The 16,014-nt window shown below is 39.3% G+C and overlaps 1 protein-coding gene across 9 annotated transcripts; it reads left to right on the forward strand.

The window, feature by feature from the left end:
• The first annotated feature begins 1,479 nt into the window (after nucleotides 1-1,479).
• On the forward strand, nucleotides 1,480-12,851 carry sh3bgr (SH3 domain binding glutamate-rich protein). Of its 9 annotated transcripts, none has more exons than XR_014554915.1 (12): nucleotides 1,480-1,584; nucleotides 2,189-2,374; nucleotides 2,459-2,539; nucleotides 5,490-5,513; nucleotides 5,602-5,628; nucleotides 6,783-6,809; nucleotides 7,481-7,504; nucleotides 7,868-7,894; nucleotides 8,742-8,768; nucleotides 9,937-9,966; nucleotides 10,413-10,481; nucleotides 12,179-12,851. XR_014554915.1 is itself a non-coding variant. In XM_083695737.1 (12 exons), the coding sequence occupies exons 1-11, from the start codon at nucleotides 1,540-1,542 to the stop codon at nucleotides 10,428-10,430; spliced, it is 516 nt and encodes a 171-aa protein (XP_083551863.1). In that variant the 5' UTR covers nucleotides 1,480-1,539; the 3' UTR covers nucleotides 10,431-10,473; nucleotides 12,172-12,851. The 9 variants fall into 9 exon arrangements, 8 of the variants coding, with proteins under 8 accessions (XP_083551863.1, XP_083551864.1, XP_083551866.1 ...); XM_083695737.1 differs by having other exon boundaries at nucleotides 10,413-10,473; nucleotides 12,172-12,851; XM_083695738.1 differs by having other exon boundaries at nucleotides 5,493-5,513; nucleotides 10,413-10,473; nucleotides 12,172-12,851.
• Nucleotides 12,852-16,014: the final 3,163 nt, after the last annotated feature.

Below are 16,014 nucleotides of genomic sequence, written 5' to 3' on the forward strand. Positions count from 1 at the left end.
TAGCTAGCTAATGTAGCCATTCTGTTTAGTCATTTAGCTAGCTACAGCCACAGGTCTGAGGTTGAAGCCTCATGATGCTGGTTGAACGAACTTGCTAAGATACACATTGATTTAACTAAGTTTATCAAGTTTCTCTATCTTGAACTCCACCTTTTTGCACTCACTTGCATTTATATTCAATAGCAAAGAGGTACGGATTGTGTTCCTAATTGACTCTTTGGAAAGGTATTCATGGTTGTCCTAGAAACAAGTAAAGCATTCGTTTGTATACGTTGTTATCGTTAAAAACGTCATTAAGAGTAGGCCTACGAACGTTAGAAATTTCAGCTAGGGCAAGGACAGCCTTCTCTCGCCCACACTAATGTAAAAAACAACAACTGCTGAATCAAACTGCTTTATATCATAATTGGCATCGACATGATTTGATGTGTGGGTGATATTTAATAAAAGTGTACCAGCCAGTGATAACTGACAAATCGCCTATTGACAGGTGAAGTTTATTTTCCATACTTTATGACTAGTCGTCTGTAGAACAACATAGAGACGTATTTACAATCCACCAGTAAGTAAGGGTTTGAAATAAACATGAAGTACGTTTCTCTGTAAGTAGCTATCTACCATACCTAGCACCATGATATGGAAAGAAACATGTTAGCTGGCCATTTGATATATCTCAACCATCGTAGCGGATATTTGGCTAACATTGTTTCTAACGTATGGTGACTCTATCCCGACAGATCCACACTGGCACACTGCTGGCAGGCACTGCAGTGCATACCCTTTCCAGCTGATTTATTTAGCCTCGTATCATTGATTAGATATAGTTGAATTTATGTGTAGATAGGCCAATGTGCTATCGACCAATAGCCTATGTGGATATAGGAAATCTGTTCTGACTGCCCTCGACCATAACGCATCAGATAGTAGTTGTTTTATTTTATATAAACCACAGCCTTTTCAATGCGTTTCACGGATTAATGATAACAAAATATGCGATGGGAAAAGTAGTTTTCTGGCTACTGAATGGCAGACCACTGATCTAAGAAGAGTTATTTAACTAAAAAAATTTAGTTAGAAAAACATTTGTTAAAAATTGAACATTGAATTTCTTTTAATTTTTTTTTACTGAAATCATTTGCTTATTAGTCCCAAAGCTGAAACAAAACACCCGTTTGTTTCAATGATGGTTAAATATTTGCATCAACTTTTCATTATCTACAGTTTTGTTTTCAGTAGCGAGGCTAGTTGGAGCTGGCACTGTTAGTGAGTGGTTATTTCTGTCCATATATGCACTTTGCACGTAGCTGCGAACTAACTTTGTGGTCCTCATGCCGACAGACAGCTGAAGTTGCCAATCACTCGGTCAGTGCTGCACCCCTAAAACCTGGCCCACCAATCCTGCAGTGATGAAGAGTTTGGGGACAAAAATAGCCACGGTAGTGTGTGTGATCGCAGTGTAATGTCCTGGGTGCGCTCTTTTAGGAGAGGCAGCCTGTGTCTTTAAGAACCTTCGTCTCACATTCTGTAGAATACAACAAAATGGTTATCAAAGTATTTCTAGCTTCTTCATCAGGATCGACAGCGGTAAGCATTTACTCCAGTATTTATTTTATTTGTCAAGTCCGTGAAGTTGGTTGTGTGTGTGTGTGTGTGTGTGTGTGTGTGTGTGTGTGTGTGTGTGTGTGTGTAAAGCGTCATGCTTTTTTACTGGCAAACATTCAGACAATTGGAATAAGTGTGTTTTACAATTTTTGTAAGGGGGAAAAACACATTTTACTACCGCTATTTGCCAGTGACTTCTCACTTGTGTAGCACTACCCCTAGTTTCCTTATATATCTCGACAGTCGCTGAGATCACATTCCAAACCTGCAACAGTAATCTGTTGAAAAGTAATCACCATTCGCTTGCAGAACCTTCTAGAACATTTTTGAGATTACAAACAAACCTCTGATTAAATTCGTAGGCACTGTTGATACTAATCTGAAAGAAAATGCCATAGGTCCAGGTTTATGGATTAAACAAAATGTAAGCAATGAACAAATAGTACATTTTCTATAACATTAAGCTTACGCATAATGCATAACTATGTTCATGTATAAGGATATTCTCAAACTATGAAACTAATGTTCCTATGTTCACAAATAGTGTATCTGTTTAAATGGTTTGAGCACCTGTACAATCTTCCAGATCAAGAAGAAGCAGCAAGATGTGGTTGGCTTCCTGGAGGCCCTCAAAGTGGAGTATGCTCAGTTGGACATTGCCTGCAATGAGGATAATCGCATGTGGATGAGGGAGAATGTCCCTAAGGAGAAGAAACCCACCAATGGGATCCCACTGCCCCCTCAGATCTTCAATGAAGGGAGCTACTGTGGGGTGAGCATTTAGGCATGGGGGGTGGGGGTGGGGGGGTTATTAGAGACAAAAATAACTGACCTGAAATGTGTTTTTATACCACAGGACTATGAGACATTCTTTGATGCCAAAGAAGACAACCAGGTGTATGCCTTCCTGGGCCTGCCACCTCCTCCAGGGTCCAAGGTTGGAGCTCTTCTAAATGTTTTCTATGCAATTATGTTTATACCATTTGAGCTTTTGAAAAGGAAATAAACTCACAAAAATGTTTCACCTATATGTCAGGGTGTTTTAAAGTAATCCTGTGAAATCTAATTGGTTTAGATTGGTTTTGTTTGTTTAGCTGAAGAGCTTACCCCATGGGCATTTTATATTGTGTCACAGTTGTGCAACAGTCAAAAACTAAGCAAACTCATGTTGTACAACAGTTGTGGGAGTATTGTTTTTAAAAGTTTCTTAAACGTCAAAATGCAACAGTTTATTAGACATTGTTATGTGATGGTTAGTTTTCAATGTTGACTTAAGGTTGTCATTTGATGCTCATCATCTAACGTTGCTGTATGATTTTGCTGCACATGGGTTCCCTTTGGTTAGGATTCAATGGGCAGCCTTGTTACAATGTTGGATCATGATGATCGTTATACAACCAAAAACCAATGGGACATGATGTGATATGTATGCTAGTAGAGAACAGCCCTGAATTTCCTCCTATGATCTATGATTCAACGATGCATGAGTTAAAAGACTGACAATTTTCTTGGTGCAGGAAGCGCTACAGACCGAAAAGCAGCTCATCCTTGAGAACAGGACTTATGCCGAGGACCACCTTGATGATGACACACTAGTAATTCCTTCCTTCCTCTCATCCCTCATTACTTTTATCACTTTAACAATTTCTCCTCAGTTTCCTCCCATCTAGCATACCATAATTAACCACTTTCCCCTGTGTCGCTTTCATTTCCTTGGGCAAGTTGTTCTGATTAATCAGTACTGTAATCATCACTGAAGCGAAACATTTTGTTGCATGGATGAGTGACAAATTCCAGTTGGTTTAAACAATGTTCCATCTCCCATTAAAGGAGCAAGTTTGTAGAGTATATGCCACCTCTGGCCATTGCAGCAAACTTCAGTTTGAAGTTCCAAACAACAACATCCTCCCTAATAATAATATAATCCCAAAATGGACTTGCAGTGTCAGACATTAGCTGTTGTGTTTCTGCATGCGTGCACAATTAGAAGGGGCAGTCACCAGAGACAGAAAGGTGAAAATCGTTGAGTCCATTCCCTTAGAACACCCCTGGCAGTAACAACATGTTTATATGCAAACTGAGTGTCGGGTAGTACACTCCATTTTAGAAAGCGCTTTTTCCCGACCAAAAGAGTGTTATCAATAAAATAAATATTTATTTGAAGGGATCTCATTCCCTGATTACTACCGATTAATGTGATCGTCTGATACATGTGATCGTCCTCTCAAAATCCCAGTTTTAGAGGGTGCTGTTTCTGGAAGAGTGCAAATTGAGTTCATTTTACTGGACAAGCGTATTAAGAAATTAGTTCAGCTGCATTTTGCTTTCACTGATTTCCATAGTACCATGAGTGTTTATTTTCCATTTTAGTTGCAGCAGAGTTGGAAAGCTATTTTATTGATACTGTTAACTACACTGATGTAGACAATGTCTGATAACTACACTGATGTAGACAATGTCTGTTAACTACACTGATGTAGACAATGTCTGTTAACTACACTGATGTAGACAAGGTCTGTTAACTACACTGATGTAGACAATGTCTGTTAACTACACTGATGTAGACAATGTCTGGCTCCTGGTAGTGTGATAATATGTCATCTTCCTCCTTTCACTACGCCATTCATCATTCTCTCATTTCCCTCCACAGTACCAGTGTGTAACTCCAGTTCATTTATTCATGCCTTTCCCGTATTCTTAACTCTGTGATGTTTTTGAACAAGTCTCCAGCAGTGGAACTGCTCCCCTTATAATGTTTGATGTGTGCCCATAACAGCTGACTCATTATTATTTCAACAGTTTTTTTCTTCCTTCATGGCACGTTGTTGTGTTGACTCCAGAAAAAAGATGTTCCGGTAGAGGAGTGCAATGGAGATGCACATGCTGAGGAGGGGGTAGTGGAGGAGGCAGCAGCTGAGGAAGGAGAAGAAGCAGTGGAGAGTGGAGGAGCAGGAGAGAAGGAGGTAGCAGAAGAAGAGGCTGCAGAAGAAGAGGCGGTGGGGGAAGTGCCTCAGGAGGAGGAGGGGGCGGTTGAAGACACAGAGGAAGACACAGAAGACACTGTAATTGGCTCCCAGAATCCTGTGCTCTGTGTCCTCCCATAGCCTCTCCTCCGTCCCTTTAATGTTGTCCTTTTCTTCCACCAAGGTTTAGTTCCCCTTCAGTTCCTGTTGTCGATGTCTCCACCTCAACTCTGGACTTACTAACAGTGGTTCTCAAACTTTTGAATGCTAAGAACACCCAAAAATGATAAAGTTGCTGGTCGCGGACCCCTATTTTGAATGGAAAAAAATAGCCACCAAGTTAATTCCTAGGCCTATTGTTCACAAAGAGGAGTAAATAAGGTGTAACAAAATGAACATATTACTTTTTAGTGAGTAAAATACAAGCAAAAGTTTATCATTTCCTTCATCATACCTTTTTCTTCGTTTTGCTTCGGACCCCCTGGTACACCTTTGCGGACCCCTGGGGTACCCGGACCCCACTTTGAGAATCACTAACTAACCAACCGTAACAATTCCTATTACTTGTTCCTTGTTCCTATTTATCCCTTAGAATTGTTTGGACATTTAACACCTTCTCCCTGTTCTGTTGTTTAACTATTAACTGTTAACTGTTTTGGATTTGTTTCTTTACTTTTGACTGACCTCATTTGCAGTCTTTGTGTTTTTGGGTTGACGATACTACCACTAGTCTTGATGCTGTCCATGTTCAGGGTCCATTGAAAATCCCGCCATGTTATAATTGAATGTGCCTCGTCTGTGGTCGTAAAAGCGCCTCATCCGTGTGTGAGGAGAGGTTATCTTTTATCCTTGGATGCATCTTGTTGAGCTCATTCTACTATTCTAAAGACACTGATACCTAATATGTTCTCCCCTTTTTGCCAGAAGGCCCGTGCAGAGGAAGCCCAGGTAAGGTGGTTTAAATTGATGAATAGTATTGAAGTGAAGTGTAACTGATGGAGTCATGTCTCATTGTTGTCTCCCTTGTGTTAAACAGGAAGAAGGAGAGGATGAGGATTTGAAGGTAACATGCAACACTCTGTTTTCACAGAAGTAATGCCTGATATAAAGGGCATTATTAATAACAACAGCGCCGCTGGTCTCTGCATTGTGCCACCTGCCCCACTAAGAAAGGCCTGGACTCAATAGACCTGGCACATGGTTCCACACACCGCTGTGTTTCCATTTTACCTCTGATTGGAATTTACCAAATTATTAACTTGTAGATATTAAGTCATGAATCACATATTTAAACATAATACTTCCGTATTAAAATAAAATGTATATGTCAGGTCTAAGTTTTCCTGGCCATAGTCACAGGTTGAGAATCAGTGCGCTATGATGAACTCCACCAATGCCTGGCTATGTCTGCTAGCCACTGTAGTAAAACTTTATCAGCTCATACATGCTTCATAACATACTACATCTGCTTGCTCAGTTTCCCCAACTCACCAGCAGCTTAAGTTATCAATAAATTAATACTTTTATTGTGACTTGAAAGCTGTATTGAGAATCATAAGGCTATTAAGGCAACTATTCTCAAGACATTGGATGATATTTGCAATGAAAAAAGCCAGACTAATCTGTTGTCTAAAATGTCAACATGTCTCCTACCCCTGTTGTGTTGTGTTCTGAGATCAAAAGTGAATACCAGAAGCGAGTACAATAAACGGTGAAACAAACTATTAAACAGACAAAAAGAAAGCAGAGAAATTAAAACAGCAGTCAAGGCCAATAAAGAGGAACAAAGCATCTGGGTCAAAGCAGGCCTGGGTCTCAAGACTGAGGTTGTCTTCTATTCAATACTTAGGGCCTTGTGTGAGTGTTATTACATCCAGGAGTGCTGTTGTTAACCAGAGTAAACCACTATAAGATCATTATTGATATGATATAGAGATTTGATATGATGTTATTGAACTAGTTCAAACAAACATTTCCAACAATCATATATACTGTAGTTGTACTTTTAACATTTTGTAGATTTACTGAGCAGTATTCATGCAGTATTCATTCATTCATCGTGCAATATGTCAATAGATCAAAAGTACTTTTGACGTTATTGTATTGTAGCTATATTTAAAAAAAAATGTGTGACTCTCTTCCCCATGTAGTTACAGCAACCCAGTGAAAGTTAGAAGGAGTTGATCCAAAGCTAATCATTGCTATCCGTTGTTTTAGGGAGAAGACGATCAACCGGTCTCTGAGGTAGATCTTCTTTGAATTGTGTTCCATGTACCATAACTATAGTGTTACATCTTTATATCTCATTTAATATAGTATAGTCTCCATTTCTATGCTAAGGGTGCACTGGGTGTTCAGTTTTGGTGTAGTTTGTTTGCATCTTTGTGATTGTGGTATTTGTCTGACGTCCATACAACTAATACTCAATATTCTCCTTTGTTGTAGCTGCTGGTGTGCAGTATACAGTATTGAGTACTTGAAACACCTTCATTCCTAGACCCATTGACTTTCACCTTCAGTTCCACTTGTGTTGTTTTTGCCCCCTTCTCATTTTCCACAGACCCTTGTGGAGGGATTGCCATATTTCCAAGCATTTCATTTTTAATACTTTAAACAAACAGTTTAAGATGGCATGTTTGATATTTTAGCGAAAAGTATTTGTTTTTGTAATTTTATGAAAATAGATCCTCAACAGGAGAAAAGTTTAATCGGTTACATTCTTGGATTATGAAAAATTGCATGTGCCCAGTGCCTATAGCTTCTGCTCTGCTTTGCTTCTTTATCTATGCATGAATGTAAAATATTGTGAGATAGGGTCTCTCTTTCAAGCCACAGCAATGATGTCCCACACCATACTATAAGACCTTTGACCTCCCCTTTGACCTTCTGTCCATCTCTTGGTTTGGTTTTTCCAGGAGGAAGAGGATTTGGAGTCGGAGGTAACTTGGCATCTGTGGCTGTGAATTTCTCCGTTTGTTCCCTTAGACACCAGCTGTGTGGGTTTGTTTTGCGGAGGTCCGAGAAGGCTTTTGCGTTCTTGGTTCAGAGGGCTTGCCTTGTGATCTGCTGCCCCCTCATCCGTAGCCTGTATTCACTCCCTACGAACCGCCTCTGTCTTTCTTTCCCCCTCCTTCCTTTTAACTTCCTGTTCCTCATTTCTCCCCAATCCTGTAGCTGCTTCCTGCCAGCCTGAACTCCCCGTAGATTCCATTTTAAACACCCAACTTTTCCTAGCGCATGCTTCTGGTGTCTTCTAAGCCCTTCATCTACACCTCTGATACTCAATCTGTTATCCCCTCTAGGAGGAAGAAGAGCTTCGACAGCTTGAGGTATATTGATGCGTCTTTTTTTTTCATCTTCCCTCGCCCTCCCTCCTCTCTTTCTTCTATGGTTCTCTCATGCTGCTTTTCTTGCTTCCACCTCTCTCACAGTCTATCTGGTATTCCTTCAATTTTCCCCTTCACTACTTTTTGGTCTCAGCGAGGGCATCTCAACAGACTGGAGACATTTAACATAAGTTGTGCCAAAGAGTGATATCTCAGTCACAACACACACACACACACACACACACACACACACACACACACACACACACACACACACACACACACAGTGTCTATCTAACATTCCAAACACTGCCTGTCTTTCTTACACACGCTTCACTGCTATTGCTTTCTATATCCTTTCCTCTTTCTCCATCTCTCTCTTCCCTTCCCCTCCTATCACTCTCCCCCTCCTCCTACATTCATTGCAGGAGCAAGAAGAGGCAGTCAGTGAGGTAGTTTCCTGTGGTAGTAATTTGGGCGCCTTGTGTTCTCTAGATCTCTGATTGGAAACACTCTCTGTCTCTCTCTCTCTCTCTCTCTCTCTCTCTCTCTCTCTCTCTCTCTCTCTCTCTCTCTCTCTCTCTCTCTCTCTCTCTCTCTCTCCGTGCTGCATGAGTTGTGTTCTTTTTAGTAGAGATACCTGATGGTGTGCAGCATGATAGACAACATCGACAATGAGATAGTCTGATATACTCATATTATAATGGTAATATTAAATAACACTGGGTTTTCTCCCTCTTGTAGTCTTCTTAGTGACATGCCATTTCTTAAACATGGGGCACTGTACTTCTGTTGCTTTTGTTTCCTCTTTGACATTGAAACACTTAAAACACAATATCCTCTTCCTTAGGAAGAAGAAGAGGCCCAAGTAACAGAGGTATATTCTGGCTGTACATAAAGCCTGTTGCATGGTGTGGCCTCATGAGGTGGAGTAAATTCATCATGCATGACATGACTACATACAGATGCTGTGTGGGCTTGTGAAGTTCTCTACCCTCTCTCCCCAAGGATATCAGCACTCCTGTCCTGTGGTATGCAGCAGTCATTTGTGTTAAATGTGGGACAAGATTCTTAACTCTGTTTGTGGTTGTTGGTGGAGTGTAACATGATGTCACTGTCCTTTTAATTATATGATTGCCTCAATATTCTAGTCCACATCATGACAGTTCCTGTCTGGACTTGAGAACAGGTGAAATGTATCGTTTGGTGACAAGATTGACTATGCACATGAGCACAAGTCTCCCGCATAGACGTGTGTGTACTGGATCTTACCATGTTGTGTAGGGATCCCAGTTACTTGAAGAGAATTTAATGACACCCATTGGCATGGTCTCTTTTTTCAAGGGGAGTCTTGAAACTGAGTGATAGGACAATCACAAGGGAAGATTGATGGACTGTTGTTTGTTATTGTGCAATGCCCATATGCACCACATATATATGTATATATATATAATACATATCTGGGCAGTGCCAGATACTTTGCTGCACAGAATGACCTGGCCTTTAAATAGTTTGTGAAAGGGTTATGGAAATCCACTGAGTGAGTCTTCAGTTACAGGTAATCACCAAAACATTGTGGGGTTAATTGGTCACAAGACCAAGTAGCAGAACATGCTTTTTTGATTGGGCTCATAGGGTGAAGACTGTTTACATTATGTAGACATGCAGTTGCATTAGCACAGCACTATGCCCAGCAGATGCATCTTGAGTGACTATCGTCAGATGATTTAGTGAAGTATGCAGTGCCTTGCAGTTTCATGTCATATGACACTGTCTCAGAGAGAGCCTTGCTTACAGGCCCAAACTAGTCTCGACACAGCACATCACTTATGGGAATGATAGCCTGTGGCTAACTGGTTCCCTTGACCCAAGTAGTGGAGCTGTGGCCAGTGTGACGTGTCTTCCCCTGCCTGTCTCTCCTACCTGGTTTCTTGGTGCCTCTCCTGGATTATCATGTAGTTTTACACTAACTATATCCCTTTCCATTATGCTGTCCCCCTGCCTTTACAAAAAACCCTCTTTTTGTCTCTCTTCAATGTGCCAAGGAGGAAGAAGAGGAAGTTGCAGATGCAGAGGTAGTACAAACAGCAAACACACCATTAATCACCAGCGACAACCAACAGCTCCCTTTGCAAACACCAGCCTGCAAAGTCTCTTGTTCCACTTTGGGAAAAGGATCTAAGCAATTTAGCCAGCTGAATATTAATCTCAATCTTTTGTATCTGTGACTGATGACTGCGTTATCTTAATGAAATCAGTAATCTTGTTTTAGCTCAATCAGGCAGTGCACAGAGATAACACATAATTGTTGTGGAGAGAGAGGCTTGGTTCTGGCTGCTTTCTTTAGCAAACCCTCTATTTTTACGTTTTTACAAACTAAGTTGGTAAAACTAACTACAGCACGTTTATTTTATTATATTGACAGTAATGAGTGTGATCCCTTGGTTCTCTTCTCTTTCAGTCACTCTTTGCTTCACCCTGTCATAATCATTGTCATTATTTGGTTTTCTTCTTCCATCAGGAAGAAGAGGATGAGTAGTTTAACCTTGAAGAGGTTTAAGACGTGATTAACTACTGCCCAGGTAATACAGTATTTTATTACATGGATCACATTTTCTCCTCATACCACCAGGTGGAGGTATATGATCATGCAGATCATTGTAGTGGAACTCTGGCAAGTATAACCAAAGACTGTAGTATAACTAAACAATACCTTTTTGCTGTCAACTACACATTTTAAGATAGATTAATTAGTAAGATGAAATGTATTCAATACAATGTATTGATTACTCTCTGGTTCTTTGACACTGGTATCATGTTAATATGTTTCTCCACATAACAGCATTATTAAACAACCTCACAGTATTATACAGATGTACCAAGGTTACAATCCCTCTAGTATCCTTGCGCTTAGGTGTATTAGAGATTAATCCCACTAGCTTCATCTGCCAACCAGTGGAGGATGGCTAACCTGTATGTGAGATGTATGCAAATGCTGCTCTGCTCTCTTAGAATGAATGGTTCGATGTGGAAACTAAAAAAGGTTCTGTGTATTTATTGTATTTATTTATTAATTTATGAATCGTGGAATAGAACCTCTGTTTTACATAGATGGTTCTATTTCATTGTTTAAAGAGCCTTACATAGTTATATATATAAATATTTAATTATGTATTAGTTGTAGAAGCCTGGCTTCAGGAGAATTGCAGGCAACTTCACATTGGCAGACTACAAGGTACCTCAACAGTGAATGACCCTTTTCAACAATTTTAATTAAATAAGAAGTGGAGGGCCGCATACCAGTAGTCTTGCACACATTTCACACCAATGGGTGCCGGACCAACCACCCCAACAAAACACATGCATTAACATGGCCATAGATGTAATACAGTTGGAATCTAACAAGAACCAACATCACAGGTACATTTGTTAGTGAGATAATGCAACACAAAGAACTGAAATTTACCATTACCCACAATTCCTTAGCAACAAGAGGGAGCAATGTAGCAAGTTTTCTAGGAAATTATTGGTTATTGTGAATTTTTGTTCTTTGTGTTGCATTATGTCACTAAGCAATGTACATGTGATGTTGGTTCTTGTTGGATTCTAACTATATTACATCTGTGCTCATGTTCATGTGACATCTTACTTCAAACAGATGCATCATGTGGAATGAGATGAGCAAAATATTTCTAAATAGCACCTCTTTGATGAAAAGGGTTCCAAAAAACACCTCTTTGATCAATAAATGACTGCGTCAAAGCTCAAAGGTGCCTTAAAGAACCCAGAAAGTGTTCTTTCTGAGAAGCTGAAAGGAAAAGTGCATTGGGCTATTTAATAGGAACTGTCACCAGTCTCCCAAAAAACAATTTCAGTGAGCAGAATGCCTGAAGGATCTAGTGTATGGTCATAATAACAATATCTCATGAATTTTCCTTTCTTTTCCTGCAGCGGTGATGATAATAGTAATGATAATCATTATCTTAAAAGCGGCAATCATCGCCCCTCTCCGTTTGTGTAGGAAAGGCTCAGCTGTCTGTAGATGATATTTGAGTTTGGGAGAAGGAATAGCCATAGACAAAGCCTTGATGGGATGGCAACGCTGCATTCTCCTCCCCATTCCACACACCCTGTCACAACGTGTTAGAGACAGCTGCTGCTAAGAGACCTACGGAAGGCCTGAAGAGGGAAGGGCACTCAAGGTAGCATGGGAACAGTGGTTGCTGGAAGCTCAGCCACTGGGAGAGGGGCATGGGTGACCTTTGTGTTTTGTCTTCCAGCCTGGAGACTCCTGTTCTATCCCATCTTGACCCCCCCCCGACCCCTCAGATTGCCCCCTTGGATACTGCTCACTTGGAACGCACACTCCCCCTCCGGGACCCTGCTGAAACCTGCTCATGCTGGACGGCCCATCCATGCTCCAGAGATACCCCCCTCGTGAATGAAACTTTTACCAGATTTTTATATTGCGTAGGGGACTAAGACTAAAGGAAATTTATTGCTGTACTTAATTTATATAGCACTGTTAGTTTTGGATGGCTTCATAATGGTATCAGTTTCTTGTTTTTAACAGCTTTTCTTATTGTACAGAAAGTCATTATGTAAAGCATTTAAAAGATTTCAGACATGTTTTCAAATTGAAAATGGTAGTTTTATACCACAGCTTGTTAAGGCTATTATGAACTGCAACATATCAATGCTATGCCTCTGACTTGATAATGGCAAATATGTTACATCTTTGTGTGTGAATGCAACCCAGTGACTCTATGCCTCAGTTCACATGAGATGGACCTTCATGCACCATATGCTCTGTATTACTGTCTTAGCATTGCATGTCCTGTCCACCTTTCTCTAAACATACTGTATCTGTCTGCTGATCTATGCACTTTGCTGACTGTAGAAGTAAATGGATGACTAAGAGGCACCCCTAGATATAAGAGTTGATGCCAATAAAGTAGAGTGGTATACACAGCTCCATGGCTTGTCATGTTCTTTTTTCATTTCATTGTGTTTATTTATAGATCAATGCACAATGTTAGGGTTGGGCAGAGCCAGTTCAAGTCAACAGGAGGTAAGAGTAAAAGCTCTAGAGATGCAGGGTGGAGGTGGGATAATTTTAATATTTCACTGTGAGAGGAATCCTGCATAGGAAAGAACAAAGCCAACCAATAACACATACAGTATACTGTATATCACACTTCGACAGACTATTACAAGCTACGTGTTTTTGCACAGAATATTTGTTGCTGGTGCTACCTTCTGGCAGAGGGCTCATAGACCTTGGCATCAACATGTGAACACATTTTGAAGACCTGGTATGGTTGGCATAACAGTGGCCTAAACTATTATTGTTCTGTCCATAAGTTTACACACAGGTCGGTGTTAGTCAAGATTTATTCTCATAACAAGGAAGGAAAGAAAACATGTAGCCCCTGTGGACTGGGGAGTTTATTAGTATTGTTCTTAGTGTGAATGAGTCATGATGTATATTTGTCGCCATTCGTTACACAGGGAGCAAAGTTCCCACTCCTCCCTGGTAATGTTTAACAGGCTGTTTTTGGGTGATATGATACAACCACACATGAGGTGATAGCAGCATCGTCAGTAGGCTCCTGTTCCTCACACAACTGAACCTGTGGTGTAAAACAAATCCACACTGAGTCACATTGAGGTAAGTGAGATAGATACTGTATAAATGTGGTATTTTGGTGGATAATAATTTCACCCAGTCAACATCTTCAGGAGATTAAGCTCTGCATAGTCACTGGCACATGGGAGGACAAAAATGAAATTTCTACTACAACATATCTGAGAAGCTGCGAAGAGATTACATCTAAATATAGCATATAATAGAGTACAGTATATATTATTTTCTGAATACCTTTTTGCATAGTCTGCTGAGAGTTTATCTTCCTATTCAGTTTACTAAATATAGTAAAGAGAAATGTAATCTTGTCAATACAACTCTGGTTTGTTGCAATGGAATTACACAAAATAATATGAGATACTTGTATTTAACTTTACTTAACTGTGCTTAAGAAAGTTGAAACACCTTGATTTATCTTTAAAAATAAGTACTGATGATTATTGTTTATAGAAAAATTCACAGTGTCGAAGCTATTCTAAAAATTTATTTAACTAATTACTTTACAAGGGAAGAAGTTAAACTACACTAAAGTTACCCTTGAGAGAAATATATAGTGTCAGCATGGAAGCATTTTTTCTTCTTTTGGCCCTATACTCCAGTTTGGATTTGAAATCAAACAATTACTATGAGGTTATACTAGAGATTCTCAGCTTTGTATTTTTTTTGTTTTGTTGTATACATAGTCCTCTGATTTCAGGGAACCAACAGTATTGGGAAAATTGGCTTGTAAGGTGTTAGGGTTAGGGTTAGGGTTAGGGTTAGGGTTAGGTCAAGGAAGACTTCTACAGTGGATGACCGAAGAATTCTCACCATAATGAAGAAAAACCTCAAAACATTTGTCCCACAGATCAGAAACACTCTCCAGGAGGGAGGCGTGAATGTGTCTCTCACAACCATCCGCAGAAGAATTCACCATCAGAACTACAGAGGCTACACTGCAAGGTGCAAACCATTAGTTAGCCACAAAAACAGGATGGCCAGATTACAGTTTGCTAAAAAGTACCTAGAGTTCTGGAAAAAGGTCTTGTGGACAGATGAGACTAGGATTAATATGTACCAGAGTGATGGCAATCTCATCTGTGAAGTATGTTGGAGGGGGTGTTATCGCTTGGGCATGTATGGCTGCCACTGGAAATGGCTCACTTGTCTTCATTGATGATGTTACTGCTGATGGCAGCAGCAGAATGAATTATGAAGTGTACCAAAACATCTTGTCTGCTGAAGTACAAGAAAATGCTTTCAAACTCATTGGATGGTGCTTCATCATACAGCAAGCAACCAAACATACTGCCAGGGCCAAAAAGTGGAAAGTTCTAGAGTTCTAGAGTGGCCAAGTCAATCTCCAGATTTAAAGTTTGAACATATATTTTGAACATGCATTTCATTTGCTGAAGAGGGGACTTAAGGCAAAAAGACTTCAAAACAAACAACTGAATATGGCTGCAATACAGGCCTGGCAGAGCATCACCACAGAAAATACCCAGCATCTGGTGGTGTCAATGGGTCGCAGACTTTAGGCATTTATTGCATGCGTAGGATTTTCGACCACATACTAAACATGAGTGCTCCATTTGGACATTATATTATTTTTTCCTAATACTGTTGTTGCCCTGAAATAGGGGTAGTATGTTTAAATGTTTCTAAATAGTGAAACCAGTCTGAATTAAAACAACATTGAACATTGAAAAGGAAGTTCACGAATAACCTTTGTGGGCTTGCAAAGTCATATTTGGTAGTTAGATTGTTTGGACAATAAATAATCTGATAGATGGATAGATGAATAGATAGATAGAGAGAGAGTGTAAATGTGCTTAATGTTTAAAAAGTCTAATTAGTTTTAAAAATCTGTATATAACCCAAGCGAAGTATACTTTAGTATACTTAAGTGTAATTTATATCAATTTAATAATCAATTTGTAATATATCTCAAGTATATTAATATTTTTTTTATACTTATTGAAAGTATACTTAATTTGATGTTGAACTTCCATATATTCATTGAGAATCTACTTGAATATATTTCTGCTTAATTGTATTTTAGGTATACTTCCAAAAAGTATACTTAAGATTAACATGCTATTAATTGTAATCAAATATACTTATTGAAAGTGTATTTGGAACTATTTCCTATCATTTGTATTTAAGTGTTCTGACAAAAAGTGTACCTGAGATAAATGTCCTATTAATTGTAATCAAATATACTTTTTGAAAGTCTACTTGAAATTAATTTCCTCTCATTTGTAATTAAGTATATTTCCAAAAGGTATGTCTTATAGTTGGTTATCAAATCTACTTATTTAAATTAATTAATTTTTCTTATTTCATTACATTTTCAAAAAGTACATATGAATTAATATTCTGTTATTTTCAATCCAACCTAACCCTCTTGAAAGTATGTTTTTATTTAACATTTATTTAACCAGACAGTTGATTTTGCCATCAATCCACACACAATACCCCAGAATGACAAAACAAA

This window comes from Argentina silus (assembly GCF_951799395.1).
Source record: "Argentina silus genome assembly, chromosome: X".
NCBI lineage: Eukaryota > Metazoa > Chordata > Actinopteri > Argentiniformes > Argentinidae > Argentina > Argentina silus.